Genomic DNA, 18830 nt, shown 5'->3' with positions numbered 1-18830 from the left:
TGTAGCTATAAGGAATGATATGAAAAAATCCAGGCTTTTTCACTGGAGCAAGGAGGGTAATGGCAGATCTAATAAAAACTTTCAAGATTCTAAAATGTTTTGAATTAAAAAGTTGTAAAGAACTGTTTTTATTAGTTGACCAGACATAGCAAGATGGGCTAGATTCAAGACTACTGCTAGGAAAGAGCAGGAGGAAGTCAGAAGGACTTCTCTTTACCATCGCATCCCCTGCCCACACACACACACACACACACACACACACACACACACACACACACACATCCAAAATGGAGTACTCTACAAGAAATTATTTAAAGTGGAAGTGGATAAGTATTTAAAAAGAGAGAATATAAAAGAATACAGGATCAGGGCAGAGAAATTGAATTAGGGTAAATAGTTGCAATTGAAGAGCTCACACTGGCACATTCACAGATAGATACATATATGATTAACATATTAAGCTTTCATAATTACCTCACCCACAATCTTCCCTTTTGAGTCATGGATTAAGTTATAAAGAATAGAAAAAATAGAATATTATTTAAATGGAGCGAGACTGCAAAATGCTGTGGTACAGAGGGACTTGGGTTTCCTTGTATTTGAATCAAAAAGTCATAATAAACAGTAATTTCTGTGATTCGAGTAACTTCTTACCATTTTAAACTGAAGTGTTTCAAGCAGATAATGAACTCCTGTCATTAGATCATGAGGTTTATATTGCAGTGCTGTTACTTTTTCCGCACCATGTAACAGAAATAGTTTCCTCTGTTTTAATATAACTACTGTTCATTATAGTGTTGTTTCTAAGGCACAGGCTTGTTCTTCTGGTCTAATTATGTTGCATTTGAATATTACATTGCACGGCAGTTCACTGGAATGTCATTTTTTTTTTAGAACAAGCAATATGTTCACTTTTGAGAATACAGTTTATTGAATAAATCACATATGCACGGGCTAGTTTGTGATCTTGAAGTAATGATGGTGCATTTAAAAGGCAATGCTGATTTTACCTTTGGAACAGTTTAGTCATTTTAAGTCTACAGGTGTATTGTTGCATGAAAGTGGAATTGGAGCTCACTATATCCATAAAAGGAGAATGGTCACTGGGGCAGTCCACTGTTTATGGAGATGCAATTTTTGGTGGCTGAGTACATACAGCAGCACTGAGTGGAATTCACTGTACATCTTCCTTTCAGAAAGTGTAATAATGGGAACTTAGATAAGAACATAAGAAACCGGAGCAGGAGTAAGCCATTTGACCCATTCTGCCAGACTATAAGATCATGGCTGATCTGAGTATGGCCTTAATTCCACTTTCCTGCCTGTTCCCCATAACCCTTGACTCCCTGTAGATCAAAAATCTGCCTAACTCAGCCTTGAATATATTCAATGACCCAGCCTCCACTGTTCACTGGGGCAGAGAATTCAAACATTAATGACCCTCTGAGAGAAGAAATTCCTCCTCATCTCCTTCTTATGGGAGATCCCTTATTTTGAAACTGTGTCCCCTAGTTCTAGATTTCCTCATGAGGGAAACATCCTCTCAACATCCACCTTGTCAAGCCCCCCTCAGAATCTTATATGTTTCGATAAGGTCACCTCTCGTTCTTCTAAACTCCAGTGAGTATAGGCCCAGTCTTTTCAACATTTCCTCATGACACAGCCTTTTCATTCCCGGAATCCGCATAGTGAACTTTCTCTGAACTGCTTCCGACACAAGTATGTCCTTTCTTAAGGTGACCAAAACTGCATACAATACTGTAGGTGTGGTCTCACCAACGCCCTGTACAGATTAGCAAGAATTCTCCACTTTTATACTCTACCCCTCATGCAATATAGACCAACATTCCAGTTGCCTTCTTTAATTACTTGGTGTACCTGCACGCTGACTTTGTGATTCACATACAATGACACCCCTGGTCCCTCCATACTGTGATGTTCTGCAGTTTCTCTCCATTTCAATAATAATTTGCTTTTTTGATTCTTTATAACTTAATCTATAACTGGAAGGGAATATTGTGGTGGAGTATTTACGAAAGCCTAATCATATCTGTATCTTTCTGTCAGGTATGATGAAAAGCTGCGAGCTTCCCAAAAGGGAGGACCACCTCGACCAGCAAGGACTCGCCCACCCCGACCTCCACTTCCTCAGCAACAATTTGGAGTCAGCCTGCAATAGTAAGTCTTTGCCTGTTTCATTCCTGCTTTTATTGTGATTAATTTTACGTTATATTAGAAGTTTACTTTAAAATATTTTCTTAACTAAACATCAAATCACTTAGATACTTGCTAAGTTGATTGCTCAACTAGGAAACTCTCTGGCAATGCTCAAAGGAATATTATAATACGCTCAAATAAATGAACAAATATGATCACTCTTTTGCCGTTTTTTTTCTCTTGGAGACACTAAAGCTCCAGTATTTATGGGAAGTGGAATGGGTGAGGCTGAAATAGTCTGAAGAATCCGACAAGGACGCCAATGTCCAGTTTGCATCTTGTAGCTCTACTCAGAATCGCAGTGCAGAAGAGGCCCTTCGGCCCATCGAGTCTGCACTGACACATGAGAAACACCTGACCTACCTACCTAACCCCATTTACCAGCACTTGACCCAGAGCCAAGAATGTTATGATGTACCAAGTGCTCATCCAGGTACTTTTTAAAGGATGTCAGGCAACCTGCCTCCACCACCCTTCCAGGCAGTGCATTCCAGACCGTCACCACCCTCTGGGTAAAAAGGTTTTTCCTCACATCCCCACCTAAACCTCCTGCCCCTCACCTTGAACTTTTGCCCCCTTGTGACTGACCCTTCAACTGAGGGGAACAGCTGCTCCCTATCCACTCTGTCCATGCCCCTCATAATCTTTTTCACCTCGATCAGGTCCCCCCTCAGTCTTCTCTGCTCCAACGAAAACAACCCAAGTCTTTCCAACCTCTCTTCATAACTTAAATGTTTCATCCCAGGCAACATTCTGGTGAATCTCCTCTGCACCCCCTTCAGTGCAATCACATCCTGCCTATAATGTGGCGACCAGAACTGCACGCAGTACTCCAGCTGTGGACTCACTAAGGTTCTATACAACTCCAAGATGACCTTCCTACTTTTGTAATCTATGCCTCGATGATAAAGGCAATTATCCCATATGCCTTTTTCGCCACCCCACCAACATGCCCCTCTGCCTTCAGAGATTTATGGACGCACACGCCAAGGTCCCTTTGTTCCTCAGAACTTCATAGTGTCATGCCATTCATTGAATACTTCCTTGTCAAATTACTCCATCCAAAGTGTATCACTCACATTTTTCAGGGATAAATTCCATCTGCCACTTATCTACCCATTTGACCATCCCGTCTATATCTTCCTGTAGCCCAAGACACTCAACCTCACTGTTAACCACCCGGCCAATCTTTCTGTCATCCACAAATTTACTAATCCTACCCCCCACATAGTCATCTATGTCGTTTATATAAATAACAAATAATAGGGGACTGAGCACAGATCCCTGTGGTACGCCATTGGACACTGGCTTTCAGTGTCCTTCTGTCATCACCCGCTGCCTCCTACAACTAAGCCAATTTTGAATCCACCTTATCAAATTACCTTGTATCCCATGTATATTTGCCTTCTTTATAAGTCTCCCATGTGGGACCTTGCTGAAATCCATATAAACTACATCAACTGCATTACCCTCATCTACACACCTGGTCATCTCCTCAAAAAATTCAATCAAATTTGTTAGGCATGACCTCCCTCTGACAAAGCCATGCTGACTATCCCTGATCAAACCTTGCCTCTCCAAGGGAAGATTGTTCTCTCCTTCAGAACTTTCTCCAATAGTTTCCCTACCACTGACATGAGACTCACTGGCTTATCTCTACAACTCTTCTTAAATATCTTACAGTCTTGCTGGTTGAGATGACCCATGATCAGGGGGCTTGTGGAGGAGGCTTGAAATCCCTTCACGAACTCCATTCCATAGCTACTGATTCCACCCCCATTCCTGTTCACTGTTGGAGAGCGAACCAGATTATTTGACTTTGATCTGAATTTCTAGCCCCCTATCCTGCCCATTATCAAGATTGCTTACTTTCCCCTGCATCATACTGCCCATCTACCACTGCCTGCACCCACCCGCTCCCACATCCCCATCCAGGCCCAGCTGCTGCCAAAACTCTCATCTGCATATTAGTTACTTAAAGTCTCAATTATTTCAAAGCTTTCCTGGCTAACACCCCCCATAAAACTAAGGTAATCCAAAACTCTGCTGTTCATATCCTAAATTGCACCAAGTTCCTTTCTCCAATCACCCATGTACTCGTTGACCTTTCATGGCTTCCGGACCAGCAAAGCCTGGATTTCAAACCTTTCATTCTCATGTTTAAATCTCTCAGTGGCCTTGTCGTCTCCCCCAACCCCCCTCCTCTCTCTCTCTCTCTTCTCTCTCTATGTAACCTGCCCCAATACTACAGCCATCCATAATCCCTTCATTTCTCCAATTCTGACTCATGCCTGCCTCACTTCTTTTGCCCCACGAGAAGCTGTCTGGGTGTTATGACCAATGTGGCTGGTAAAGTGGAGTTATTTTAAAAACCCCAGAGGGAAACTTTAAACAATTGTCATAACCTATAATTTTAAGTGTTATGTTTGGAAAGCAATTCTAAATTCAGGAATCAGACACCAGTTCTTGAGGCTTTACATTAAACTAAATGAAATATTTTATTAATTTACACAGGTTAAAATATATATACACATGGCTTCAAATTACTACTATCATAACTTTTAACAAATTCCCAAACTAATCTCCATTAAGGCAACAGCAACTCATAGGCTTAACCAGACACCAGGCAAAGCAGTTTCACCTTACAAATTGAAAGTGAGGTTCTTTTCACTTTGGTTCCTGTGGAGACTGTTGGTGGCTTGCAGCTGCCTTTTGATTTTATCTTGCCTCTGCTCTACACACACAACACTGCTGAAGTTATACCTCACCCATACAATTGAATGTCCGAACTAAACCTATCTAACAAAACCCCTTTCTTAGTACCAGTTTTATTAGCAATATAAACATTTTGCTAGATAGATGTCAGTTTTCACTTCTTGAATGCTGTATTCAAAAAATGCAAATGCATGCTATCTCTCTTACATATCAAAACTAGTACACATCAAAGCACCCAGACTAGCTGGCTTTAATCCAATTAAGACATACCCACAGACTAAATCTCTATTTTAAAAGAAAGATATTTTCCTATAATATAATAATAGCTTCATGACACTGGGCCTTAAGCTCTATACTGTCTACATAACAGTTTCTTTACCACATTCATTGCAGCTCACCAGCAATTTCTGCAGGGCAATTGGAGATGGATAATAAATGTAAGCCTTGTTGATGACACTGCATCCCCTGAAAACAACTCTTTGCGAACCCCCCCCCCCTCCGCCCCGCCATTGCTGCTAAAAGCCTTAAAGCCTTCCTCTCTGACCAAACTTTTGGTCATCTAATGTCCTGTCAGTTGGCTCAGTGTCACTTGTTGCCTGATTATCCTCCTGTGAAGTGCCTTGGGATATTTTACTGTGTCAAAGATACAATATTAATCCAAATTCTTCTTGTAAATGGGGCCTTTCACAAAGTAAACATTGTAAGATATTCGAATTAAATTGATTTCTGTGCAACTAACCTACACAATGTGACACTGCATTACTTTTTTAAAATGTTAGTCTGCGGGACAAAGGAAATGGTGATCTCATTCCTCTGGTAATGAGACAGACTGTGCTGTTCCTAAAGCAGAAAGGTATGTTTAATTCCTCATTTCTGTGTTAAGAATGTTGACTCCTAATTTGATTTAAGCAATTTTGTAGCCTTACCTCCTCAGAGTATGAATTTGAAAAATATCTACTTTGCTCTCTTTTGCAAGCCTGACCAGCTACTACCTCTTGCCGTTGGCTCCACCCTTTGACCTTCATTCATCAGCTTCCTGGCCTTACTATCTCCTCTAGCCTCAGGTGGAAGTTGCATTTCTTTTCATTGCTTTCGCTGCACCAAGAAGATTGATTCACTTTTCAACCATTCCACTTCCTGCTGACGTGTCTTCATGGGTTTGAGTTTTGTACAGAATTATTATATACTGTCCCCCATGTTGGATGACTTCTACCATGTCTTTAACACTCCTGGATAGGATGCAGATGAAAGCTGGTTCTCTGATTGGTGTCACTCTTGCTCTTGCCAACAGCCTCTCTAGTCTCTATTTTGTTAACACTGTAATGGTTATTGTATCTCAATGTTGCTTGCATATCTTTTCCAAACTTCAAATATGGCATTCCACATACTCCTGTCCCTCTGTATCATGATCTTCTGCTCTAACTCATTCTTTTCTAGCACCTCAAATCTGTAAAATTTTTTATCTCCCTGTCTTTCCTTCTTGCTAAGATATTTTGATTCTACAGCCATTGTTTGACATCCCCTAATCATTATTATAGGATTTGTCTTTCAATTTCTTTAACTCTTCAACCTGGGGAGCTTTGATCCCGCCTCAGTTTCCCAACTTTACTAATAGGGGCCAATTTTAACTTGACCTACCCAGTACAAGTGGGGTGCTAAGAACACTAAAATAGCTTTGCTGCACTCAGCATCTCTTTCCTGTACTGATCCCACCACTACCATATTTCCTGCAGTGTTCCACAATGCATCTGCCTGGAGTCCAGCTGATTTCAGTGGGAGGCTTGAGGGTCCTATGATGCGAGTAGAATCTGAATATGATTTATAGAGATAAAGTTGTAAATGCCATCTTTGGAGGAAATAAAGATAAAACTCTTACAATCTCTAAATTATGCTGTTCTCTGGATTGATGCCAAGGACTAATTTCTTCCCTGCACTTTTAATGGGTTCAGAATTGTGTTACTCTTTCTTCATGTGGTTTCTTTACATGGGGCATTTTGGCTACATATTGACAGCTGCTTAAGATTAATTGGATCTTGTTGTTGATCATTAACCTCTCCTTACTGATGGGCAGCTCTTTTCCACCACACACCCCATGCCCTCCACTCCACTCCATGCATCTTTCAGTGTTGTGCACCTATAACCTGAGGGGCAACGTAATTCCAGGCATCATCCTTCAATATTACTCTAAAGCGATATTAAAAAAGACTAGAGATGATCTCTTACTCTACCTTTCTCTCTCTCTCACTCTCTCCCCATTTCTCATTTCACATTACTGTTGGGACCTGATCACTTTTGCTCAACTATTCCCCAAAATGATGCAGCTGAACCAGAAATGCAGCAATGGATTGTGGATAAAATCTGCTTCATGATTACTGATGTTGCTTTTCCTGCAAATCACTCACATTTGCAGTGATGATGCCACTGTTGCTCAGGCTATAATCTCTCCAAATCTTGGGATTCAAAAGACGTATTTAAACATTTTAAAATTCTGTCATTGTTGATTTCCCTCTCCAGTATCCATCATTCTCTATTTGAAAGAACATTGAATTTATCAAAAAGTATTTTGGTGAGCCCTTATTTCCTGTTTCGTACACTGACTCCAGTATTGTTAGAACACATCATCCTTTGTCCTATATGTAATTTAAATTCTAAGATCATTGTGCCTCCCAAGCAAGAAAATTGAGAAGGGTAGCTTTCTAAGTTTGTGCTATTGGTGAGGAGCCTCACCCAGTCGCTACACATATTGGGAAGTTGAGGATGCATTGTTCATGACTTCCTGCTTGTTAACATGAATGAATGCTGAAGTGTGGTTGTGCTATCATGGTGCCACATATGTGAGGCTCTTGACCAATAGGAAGCTCTTAGAAAATGCCACCATGTCTTTTTCACGAATTGCATTTAGCAGATCTCAAGTGTAGTTATATTATCTGTGTGTGAGAGAGAACAATTGCCTGAAAATTTCAATATTTTGGTTACAGCACTTAAAACTGAAGGTTTGTTCAGACGATCAGCCAACACCCAGGTCATAAAGGAAATCCAGAAACAATATAATCTGGGTAGGTGTCCACTTGACTATGTGTCAGAAAATGCTGGAAAAACTCAGCAGGTCTAACAGTATCTGTGGAGAAAAAAACAGAGTTAACATTTCAAGTCCGTATGACTATTCTTCAGAGGAAGATAAAGAAATAATACTTGCAATGTTCAGCATTCTGTGACCCTTTTTAGTTCCAGGAACATATTTGATAATATCCATTGTTGCTGATAACTTGGTACAATAATATTTCTGTTCATTATTATTAGAACTATATTCACATACAGATGATGAGGGATTTCACAATTATTGGTTTATTGGTTAGATTCTCCCCCATGAGGCAACAATGTTAAAATATAATTTTATACTGAAGCTTGTTTAGACAAAATGCTGGATGACTGGGGTGAGTGTACTGACCCCTATCTTTTATACTGATAAATTTGACCCTTTTTTTATTCATTCATTGATGTGGGCTTCGCTGGCTGGGCCGGCATTTATTGCCTATCCCCAGTTTCCTTTGAGAAGATGGTGATGAGCTGCCTTCTTGAACCGCTGCAGTCCATGTGGTGTAGGTACACCCACAGGGCTGTTAGAGAAGGAGTTCCAGGATTTTGACCCAGCAATAGTGAAGGAACAGCGATATATTTCCAAGTCAGGATGATGGGTGACTTGGAAGGGAGCTTCCAGGTGGTGGTGTTCCCATCTATCTGCTGTCTTTGTCCTTCTAGATGGTAGTGGTTGTGGGTTTGGAAGGTGCTGTCTATGGATCCTTGATGAATTCCTGCAGTGCATCTTGTAGATGGTACACACTGCGTCGGTGGTGGAGAGAGTGAATGTTTGTGGATGTGGTGCCAATCAAGCGGGCTGCTTTGTCCTAGATGGTGTCAAACTTCTTGAGTGCTGTGGGAGTTGCACTCATCCAGGCAAGTGGGAAGTATTCCATCACACTCCTGACTTGTTGCCTTGTAGATGGTAAACAGGCTTTGGGGAGTCAGGAGGTGGGTTACTCGTTGCACGATTCCTAGCCTCTGACCTGCTCTTGTAGCCACAGTATTTATATGGCTAATCCAGTTCCAGTTTCTAGTCAATGTTAATCCCCAGGATGTTGATAGTCGGAGATTCAGTGATGGTAGTGCCATTGAATGTCTTGGGGCAATGGTTAGATTCTCTCTTGTTGGAGATGATCATTGCCTGGCATTTGTGTGGCGAGAATGTTACTTGCCATTTGTCAGCCCAAGCCTGGATATTGTCCAGGTCTTGCTGCATTTAGCCATGGATTGCTTCAGTATCTGAGGAGTTGCAAATGGTGCTGAATATTGTGCAATCATCAGCGATCATTCCCGCTTCTGACCTTATGGTGGAAGGAACTTCGCTGATGAAGCAGATGGTACACTGATGGTTGGGTCTAGGATATTACCCTAAGGAACTCCTGCAGTGATGCCCTGGAGCTGAGAATACTGACCTCCAACAACCACAACCATCTTCCTTTGTGCGAGGTATGACTCCAACCAGTGTAGATATTTGCCCCTGATTCACATTGACTGCAGTTTTGCTAGGGCTCCTTGATACCACACTTGGTCAAATGCGGCCTTGATGTCAAGGACAGTCACTCTCACCTCACCCCTGGAGTTCAGTTCTTTTGTCCATGTTTGAACCAAGGCTGTAATGAGGTCAGGAGCTGAGTGGCCCTGGCGGAACCCAAACTGAGCGTGAATGAACAAGTTATTGATAAGCAAGTGCCGCTTGATAGCATTGTTGATGACCCCTTCCATTACTTTACTGATGATCGAGAGTAGACTGATGGGGTGGTAATTGGCCGGGTTGGATTTGTATTGCTTTTTGTATTTAGTACATACTTTGGCAATTTTCCATAGCCAGGTAGATGCCAGTGTTGTAACTGTACTGGAACAGCTTGGCTAGGGGCATGGCAAGTTCTGGAGCACAAGTTTTCAGCACTATTGCTAGAATATTGTCAGGCTCCATAGCATTTGCAGTATCCAGTGCCTTCAGCCATTTCTTGATATCATGTAGAGTGAATCATATTGGCTGAAGACTGGCATCCATGATGCTGGGGACCTCCAGAGGAGGCCGAGAAGGATCATCCACTCAACACTTCTGCCTGAAAATTGCAGCGAATGCTTCAGTCTTATCTTTTGCACTGATGTGCTGGGCTCCTCCATCATTGAGGATGGGGATATTTGTGGAGCTGCCTCCTCCAGTGAGTTGTTTAATTGTCCACAAACATTCACGACTGGATATGGCAGGACAGCAGAGCTTAGATCTTACCTGATGGTTGTTGGATCACTTAGCTCTGTCTATATCTTGCTGCTTATGCTGTTTGACACGCAAGTAGTCCTGTGTTATAGCTTCACCAGGTTGACACCTCATTTTTTGTATGGCTGGTGCTGCTCCTGGCATGCCCTCCTGCACTCTTCATTGAACCAGGGTTAATCCCCTGGCTTGATGGTAAGGATAAAGTGGGGGATATGCTAGGCCATGAGATTACAGATTGTGCTCAAGTACAGTTCTGCTGCTGCTGATGGCCCATTGTGTCTCATGGATGCCCAACCTTGATTTGCTAGACCTGTTTGAAGTCTATCCCATTAGCATGGTGGTAGTGCCACACAACACGATGGAGGGTATCCTCAATGTGAAGGCGGGACTTGGTCTCCACAACGACTGTGCAGTGGTCACTCCTACCAATACTGTCATGGGCAGATGCATCTGTGGCTAGCAGGTTGGTGAGGATGAGGTTAAGTATGTTTTTCCCTCTTGTTGGGAAGAACATACTCCGTTGCTAAGGAGAACTGGCAATGAGGTTAAGGGATAGGTCACCAGAGATACAGTGGTAAACTTTCAAATGGATATTGCAGAATACACAGAATAGATATTCTCCAATGAGAAAGAAAAATTCCAAGGGAAGGACCCACTATCCGTGTTTAACTAAAAAAGTTAAAGATAATTTGAAACTTAAAGCAAAAGTATATAATTATGCAAAGACAGGTGGCAGGTCAGAAGATTGGACAAAATATAAAGAACAGCAAAAAATGACAGATTAATAAGAAGGGAAAATTAGAGTACGAGAGAAAACTAGCTGGAAATACAAAGACAGATAGTGTTTCTATAGATATATAATAATGAAAAGAGTTAACAAAGTAAGCATTTGTCCTATAGAAAGTGAGCCTGGGGAATTAATAATGGAAGATAAAGAGATGACCGATGAATTGAACAGGTGTATTGTATTGGTTTTAATTTTCCAAAATTCCCTGGTTCGCAAAAGTATCCTTTAGATTGGTAAATGTAGCAAATGTAGCTCCTTTATTCAAAAAGGGAGGGAAACAGAAAACACATAACTACAGGTAGTTAGTTTAACATTTGTCATAGGGAAAATGTTAGACGTTATGATAAAGACACTATAGCAGGGCACTTAGATAAATTCAAGGTAACCAGGCAGAGTCAACATGGTTTCTTGAGAGGGAAATCATGTTTAACCAATGTATTGGAGTTTTTTGAACAAGTAACATGTGTTGTGAATAAGGAGGAACCGGTGGATGTACTGTACTTGGGGAGCATAGTGTGGGTTTCTGCTGAGGAAAGCACGGTGGTGAGGATTTTATTGGCTTGGGTCAACATTGGCAGATTGTAGGAAAGACCTGGATGCTCAGCATGGAGTAGGAGCTGGCACTGATGAAGAATCAGAAGGGAATGAGTGGTGGTGTGGTGTGGGGGGAAGGAGGTTGGGGAGCAGAGAAAAGGCAGCAAGAGGAAACTGTGACGCTAGGTAGAAAACACTTGAAGAATTAACACATTCAGGGTGTGGTCAGGACACTCGCTGTTGGGATTGCCCATTGGAACCATGATTGCAGCAGGGCTAATGATATAAAAATCCAGGAGACCCTTCCCTCCACTGCCATTAGGAATGCTGTGCCATGCATCTTTGAGATAACAGTGAGCAGAATGTAAGAAATCAGCAACTGAGAGCTCGCCAAACAATCAGCTGTATGTTTGAATGGGAAGCAAAGGTAGGGCTATATAAGGACAGACAAACATAAAAGCAAGTAATTAAGAATGGCTAAATCCGAAGAGTGCACTATCTGTAAGACTTTTGATATATCATGTATGTATTTTAATGAGAAAAGACATATATCATTAATTGTATCTTTTTCAGGTAAACCAATTGAATTTGAGGAGTATGGAGATGAGCATATTCCTGCTGTTATCTTGAAAACTTTCCTCCGGGAGCTTCCACAACCACTTCTAACTTCTCAGATTTACGACCAGATCCAAAGTATTAGTGGTAATCAGAAGTTTGATTTTTATTTTCCTTCACACTTTTTATACCTTAATTCAAGTGCATAATCTGATGTATGGGATGTTCTCCATTCTCCAACTGATTTAATATCCCCAAATGTTAGTGCAAACAGTCGATTAGGAATTATGCAGCTGTAACAGAAATCTGGTGCACAATCTGAGTTTGCATATTTTACCTCCAGCTTCAGTTTGTTGGTGTAATGCCCAGCCAGTGTATCCTGTGCACATTGTAATGATGTAATCTCCATTGTGAACCTATGTATTTACTTAAGATTGTAAATCAAAGGTTCCTAAATTTATTGTATATCCCCTTAGCCCCTTCCAGATCTACCCGCCATCCCTGTACCCCTGTCACCCTGCAGGTTTGATATTTTAGCCCCTTTAATGTCCAAGCATTGTACAAAATGTAAAATTTGTTATGCACATATGCAACTTAAACAATGCCTTAAAAGTACCACTTGTTATTCTGGTGACAGATGTGGTTGTTTGTTTGGGGTGATAGTTTGTAAGTTGCTTTCTATACAAAGGTGCTGTTGATAACTTTCAGTTCATTCTAGTAAATGGTGAAAATCCACTTTTGAGAAGGCAAATTGTAAATAACAACAGTATCAAAATTTTGATAGTCCTGTCTGGCAATTCAGCCTCACATTTGGACCCGAAAGTTAACAAGTTCCTTTTGTTGGAACTCATGTTCTTATATTCTGAACCTTGAGATGTCCAGAATGTTCTCTTATTGGCAAATACTGTAGCATGTACACTGCAGAGAAATTGATGGAAGAGTAGCCGATTCAGCTGTCTGTGTTTCCCATTGAGGGCAAGTACTCACATAATTGCCTCACCAGTTCAGTGAGATGTTTCTTAATGTCACTTTTAACAGCGTTCTGTTATCAGGAATTCAGGCATGTTTGAGAACATTTCAGTGTTGTTTTCCTCCACAGTGCGAGCCCAGAATTCCAGCTTTTTAAAAAAAATCATTGCCCCAGACATTGGAGTCCTTGAAGTCCTAGATGTAGCTCATTCAGGCAAGAGAATATATATCACAAGTAGTCCAGATGTGAGCACCAAGCTGTGTAACCCAGACAGTGAAAGAGTGGGAATGTGTGGTCTGTAAAGGATACATAGCCTCAGAATGGAATTCAAAGTCATGTGTCATGGAATGGCCATCGAGTCTCCTATCATGTGGAGTGATAGATTGATATGTTTGCTTCCTACCTCATTAGATGGAGCAGAAAAATTTTGGAGTTCAAGGATTGAACTTTTATAAAGTTTACCATCTTCACATTATTGTTCAGCACCTCCTTCAAGTTGGTATTCATACTTTTGACAGTAAGTCCTTCCCTATATATACTACAATGCACTCCTATCACCTTGGGAGTGACTACTCTGATACCCTGTCACTACCTCCACTGTTCCTACCAGTCACTGACTTTGTTTCATTGGTACAGGTGCCAATACATTGTGAACAGATGACGATACCTCAATTTCAATGAAGCTGTCAAGCAAGTGCAAAATCTCATTTCCTGTTGTTCTAGTTGCCAGTGACTAGTAAAACAAAATACCCTCCTTTGTTGACCTTTGTAAATATACTGCACGTACAACAGAAGATAATCTAAGCCTGCCACACCTGTCGATTTCTCAAGCTGCAGAGCGAACTACTGGCTGCTAGTGACACAGTTCATGACTGAGTTAGGACATCACCGGCCATGTCATTAAATCAATGTGATGCAGTTGCTTGTTAATGGCATTACTTGAATTAATTTTTGGGCCTTCTCTCTGAGCATGGTGTCACAAACATACAGTTGTGATATTATAGATTTTGTTTTTAAAAAAAAAGCTAATCTTTTTTAAATGGACACAAGAAATCTTACCGATGGCTGCTAAAAGTCACCTGACCTTTTCTACTGCAATGTGGTCAAACTTCCAGCAAGCTCTAAGTGGATTGCAGGTAGACATATCCAGACATGCAAAGACATTTGAAGCTCAATTCACATTCCTGCCAGGGTAAGCAGAAACTCATTGTGGCTTCCCTAGCTCCCATCTTTTTTTTTTTGCAAAAATATTACCTTATTCAAAAAGAGTTATCCAAAAGAACATTACAAAATGCATTTCAAATTGTCATAATAGAAAGTGAAATAAACAATCAACTCTTACCTCCCACTTTTACTGAGTGAGCTGGTGTCGGGCAAGGGGCTGGGGGTGGGGGAGGAAGATATGGCCTCCTTTGCAGGTCCTCTGTGCCCATTGGAGACACTTCCCCACAAGGTCATACCCCTCCTTTCTAACTCTCCCACCTGGCCCCTCACCCCCTCTGATACCCGGGACTTATCTGAAGTCCAACTTCCGTTTGCTCCTCTTCTGGCTCACTGCTCAAACCTGATGCTGCTGAGACTACAAAGTTGTCAGACAGTTGGATTAACCAACAGCTGACTAAGGTGGGACTTCTTCCGCAGATGGGGCAGAAGTCTCACCCTTAGCCAATTAGCACCTCATTCAGCATTAAATGGTAGTGGGGCAGCCAGTATCTCCCCTGTCAACTCTTCAGGTAGAAGGGTAGGAAACTCTGCCATCTGAAAAATCCTGCCCATGGTTCTTGGGCTGTTATTCGACAGGACTTCACTACGTAACACAAACTGCAGCTAAGAATATTCACTGGTTGTAGTCCAAGTTTCAAAGCACTGTTTATCATATCTATGGCTTTTTGATATAGACCCTGTTTCGTGTCTTGTGTCAGCGTTTTGCTTCACAGGCTGAGATTTGCATGTTGAGTCAGTAGTTGTCTCCAGCAATTTCAGCAAGTGTCCTGGTACTAGCAAAACAAATTTCATTACTTTACGTCTTATACCTGATACGTTGTGTGTTTTTCTTAATGCTAGCAGTCTTTAGCCATCTGTTCATTTTTCACTGTTACACCCTGACAGATATACAACTTAAAATAAAAACAGACTTAATCCTGAGCTCAGTTCGGTTGGACTGTAGCTGGGCAACTGAAACCATGCTGTAGGGTGATTGGAGGAGAGGGCTATGTATACCATCCTCTCTGTTTCTGTGTTCTCATTGGTATATCTTGAAGTAAATTAACTATTTTATACAACAAACTCCCACAGAGTTTTGGAACTTTGTGTAGCTTATTGTAACAAACCTATGAAATAAATAAAGCACAAATAAAATTCACCCATGGACAATTGCTTCCACATAACCCTCCCTCACCCCAATCCCACAGAGATGTCTCAAAGAAGCACAGTTTAGGAATCCCCAATGTAAACCAAAACCTACCTACCCATGGCAGAGCAGTATATGTGAGAACAGCATCTTATTTGCATTAATACCATTATTTAACTTTTTTATTGTTTATGTAATTGTGTGGCAAACAAGCAAGTCCAACTTAGCATTGTACACTGGGGCCTCCGTTTCCTCAGATATAGAGCAACACCAGGAATCCAAATACCTAGCATTTAACCGATAGAACTACACAAGATTTCATGTTTTTACCAAAATAAACAAACTTTATTGTATATGTGAAGAGAAATTAAAACAAAGCAAGCACCACTAACTTAAAACTGTAGCTGATAAAGAATTATGCTATAAACTCAGTTCTTTTTTTTATTTCTCTGCTAGAGTTCCCTTATCTTACAAAATCTTGAAGGTCTATTCACTTTTCCTGGGGCCAATCCAAAAGGTATGCCACAGCCCTTCAGAATTTACTTTAACTTTCCTTAGTATCCCAGCTATTCCTCGCATTACAAATTGCATGGGGATCCTTCCACTAGCTTTTGACTAAGCGATCCTCCAATTTTCTTTAAAGATATCATGACTGTGGAATTTTTAGCTCCTTGTCCTGTGTTTGGACATATATACTGCTTTTTCCCAGTCAGCTCTCTCAGCTTCTGTGCAGCTCTTTCCAAGCTAACAATCCAAGCTGACTGCTTTCTGCCACAAGGTTCTGTGAGGACCACTGTGTAGATTTCTTCCACTAGTTGCAAGCTAGAGAAATCTTCCAGGTGTTTTTCCCTCGTGAAACCCAGACTGAACTTTCTGCTTCTGTCAGCAAGTGCACATTGATAAATTTAACAAAATAACCTTCTAAACCAGGGCTCCACCCTGAATCACTATCTGTACAGCAATGTGGCATACTTTGTGCTGACTCAAACAGAAGGACTTATTTTACTTTCAACACAACTGTTTGATTTTGCAACCCATGTGAATGATTTATATTGTTAGTGGAGTTTTACCTTCTTTCCCCAGGATCCCTGGCTTCAATACAAGCTTAGAGATGGGTCATTCACTGTTTGGCTCTGATGTAAATGCAACCCAATTTTACCAGTTTCTCAACCAGATACCCCATTTTCTACCTTAATTCCTAAAACTACAAGATATATTTTAAAACATGTGAATTATGAACTAAATATTCACAACATGTGCATGATGTGACATTCAACATTTACATGTGCATATGTTGACACTGGAAGTTTAGAGCTGACCCAATCAGCCAAGATGTAACAAGAATGCTGTCCTAAAGTCAGGACTCGAGCCAAGATAATAAAACTTACTGTTTTACTGCATTCATTTACCTCAAAAGATCTAATGGTTTCTCTTGTAACCCACAAGGTTAAGGCAGTGAGGAGTGAAGCCATAGTCACTGGTACAATCTGAAATGTGTGCTGGATCTGCTGTTGCTTCCTAGATTTATGCATGAAGAATGGATATTTGAATGAGGCACAGCAAGTTGCTTAGCTTCTGTGCAAAGATTGAGAGGAGTCTTATCATTTTGTAGGTTTTGGTGTCACAGTTTCTGTACTATAGACATGCCACCAATTACGTTGAGAACTGCATCAGTGGAGGGAATTTTATATACCAGTACCAAGGCACTGATGCCAGTTGCAGCACCTTAGCTTTTACCTCGGCTGAGATCAGCAACTTGGCATAAAGCAGGAATCAAAGCTGCAATAGCTCAGTATTTTGTACCACACCCAACAAACCAAAGCATTTGCAACAGTTGCTGTTGAATCCGTAATATATGTGACTGTCTTCACATGGATTTTTAGGTATGCTCCTTAATCTTTATGATGGATATGGAAAAACTGCACACGTAAGGGGAATCAGAGATCAGAACTGAGAGAAAATGTTCACAGGCATATTGTTTAACCTCAAAATGAATTGATTTTGAAGGTTTGATGAATACTGGCAAATAGCTTTTTTTACCTTTACTGGCTTCACTACTACATTTCAATAATTTAAAATGTAGAAACTCCTCTGAAGTTTTGTTGTATACTTACACTGCCTACAATGGGTGTATGGATCAGAAATTATCTAACTTCAATTGCTGCCCTATGCTGTATTTGCTATTAGTGGCCTAAACAGCAGTCAAGGATGCCACAGTGGGGTAAAGAGTAGAAAATTGGCTGAGCTTCTTCTGTTTGCTATCTAATGACCACCTTTGGAAGTGGATGTTTACATCTGTATCTTGTCAGCTGTGGCCCAGACTGAGCTTGACAGTATTGCCCTCACAATCACCCAACCTGCCAGTACACATTCTGTGGGTCATACATGAAATGAAGGTACTGAACTCTGACTCTGAATAATGAAGGAATGTGTGTGAGGAACTGCACACCCCCCCCCCCCCCCCACCGAATGTAAGAGATGGTTACTTAAGAAGAGTGCTGAAGAGCTGATAGTGCCTCTGGAACTGTATCCCAGTGTGAGACTCTTTCTTCAGGAGAGGTAGAGTATAAAAACAAAAATATCTGGTAAAACTCAGCAGGTCTGACAGCATCTGCGGAGAAGAATACAGTTAACGTTTCGAGTCCGTATGACTCTTCAACAGAACTAAGAAATATAGAAATGAGGTGGAATATAATATTCTGATGAAGAGTCATGCAGACTCGAAACGTTAACTGTATTTATCTCTGCAGATGCTGTCAGACCTGCTGAGTTTTTCAAGGTATTTTTGTTTTTGCTTTAGATTTCCAGCATCCGCAGTACTTTGCTTTTATCTCGAGGTAGAGTATAAAATCGGGTGACAATCAAAAGTTATTGTAAATATTTTCATGATGCTCTTGTCTGCTGTGCACAGAACCTCTTTAGTTGATGCCTACCATTCCACTGCGAAACCCTGTAAGGTATTTTCCCTTGATGAGAGAGAGGAGAAGCTTGATTTTTCTTTCCAGCAAAGTGGAGCATGATGGGCTTCCTCTGCTAAAACAGTCCAAAATGTTTCTAGATTCTTCTTGGCATGCTGGACCTACCTGGTCATCATTGTCTGAAGTGATGCTCAAGTCTCCAGCAACATATGGAGGTTCAGAAGATGATAAGCTGAGATCCGGCCACATGTAAAAAGCAGTTTAAATGTCAGGCAAAGGGACAAAAAAAAATTAATGAAATAATGGATCATCTCCCAGCCCCCGTAACTACTGAGTTAAGCCAATAAAACATTTACATTTTGCTTGCAGCATGTTGCATTTAATTATGTGCACTTGTTTAAACATTATCATTCTACAGAATCATAGGAAGAAAACACTGCAAAATATATTTAGATAACATTAGTACAGAACATATATTG

General features: G+C 40.9%; 1 protein-coding gene across 4 annotated transcripts in view; it reads left to right on the top strand.

Annotated features, from left to right (window-relative positions):
- The window catches only part of LOC121293125 (rho GTPase-activating protein 8-like), an 80476-nt gene that overhangs the window by 54977 nt on the left and 6669 nt on the right, over positions 1 to 18830 (top strand). For all 4 annotated transcript variants that reach the window (XM_041215832.1, XM_041215828.1, XM_041215831.1 and 1 more), the window contains 4 exons: positions 2068 to 2178; positions 5712 to 5785; positions 7911 to 7988; positions 12132 to 12260. In XM_041215832.1, coding sequence (XP_041071766.1) covers positions 2068 to 2178; positions 5712 to 5785; positions 7911 to 7988; positions 12132 to 12260 — 392 coding nt within the window. The remainder of the gene's footprint in view (positions 1 to 2067; positions 2179 to 5711; positions 5786 to 7910; positions 7989 to 12131; positions 12261 to 18830) is intronic.

The sequence above is a fragment of the Carcharodon carcharias genome, chromosome 21 (genome assembly GCF_017639515.1).
Source record: "Carcharodon carcharias isolate sCarCar2 chromosome 21, sCarCar2.pri, whole genome shotgun sequence".
Taxonomy (NCBI): domain Eukaryota; kingdom Metazoa; phylum Chordata; class Chondrichthyes; order Lamniformes; family Lamnidae; genus Carcharodon; species Carcharodon carcharias.
Note: the sequence above shows the minus strand (reverse complement) of the source record. Positions and strands in the feature narration are given on the sequence as shown.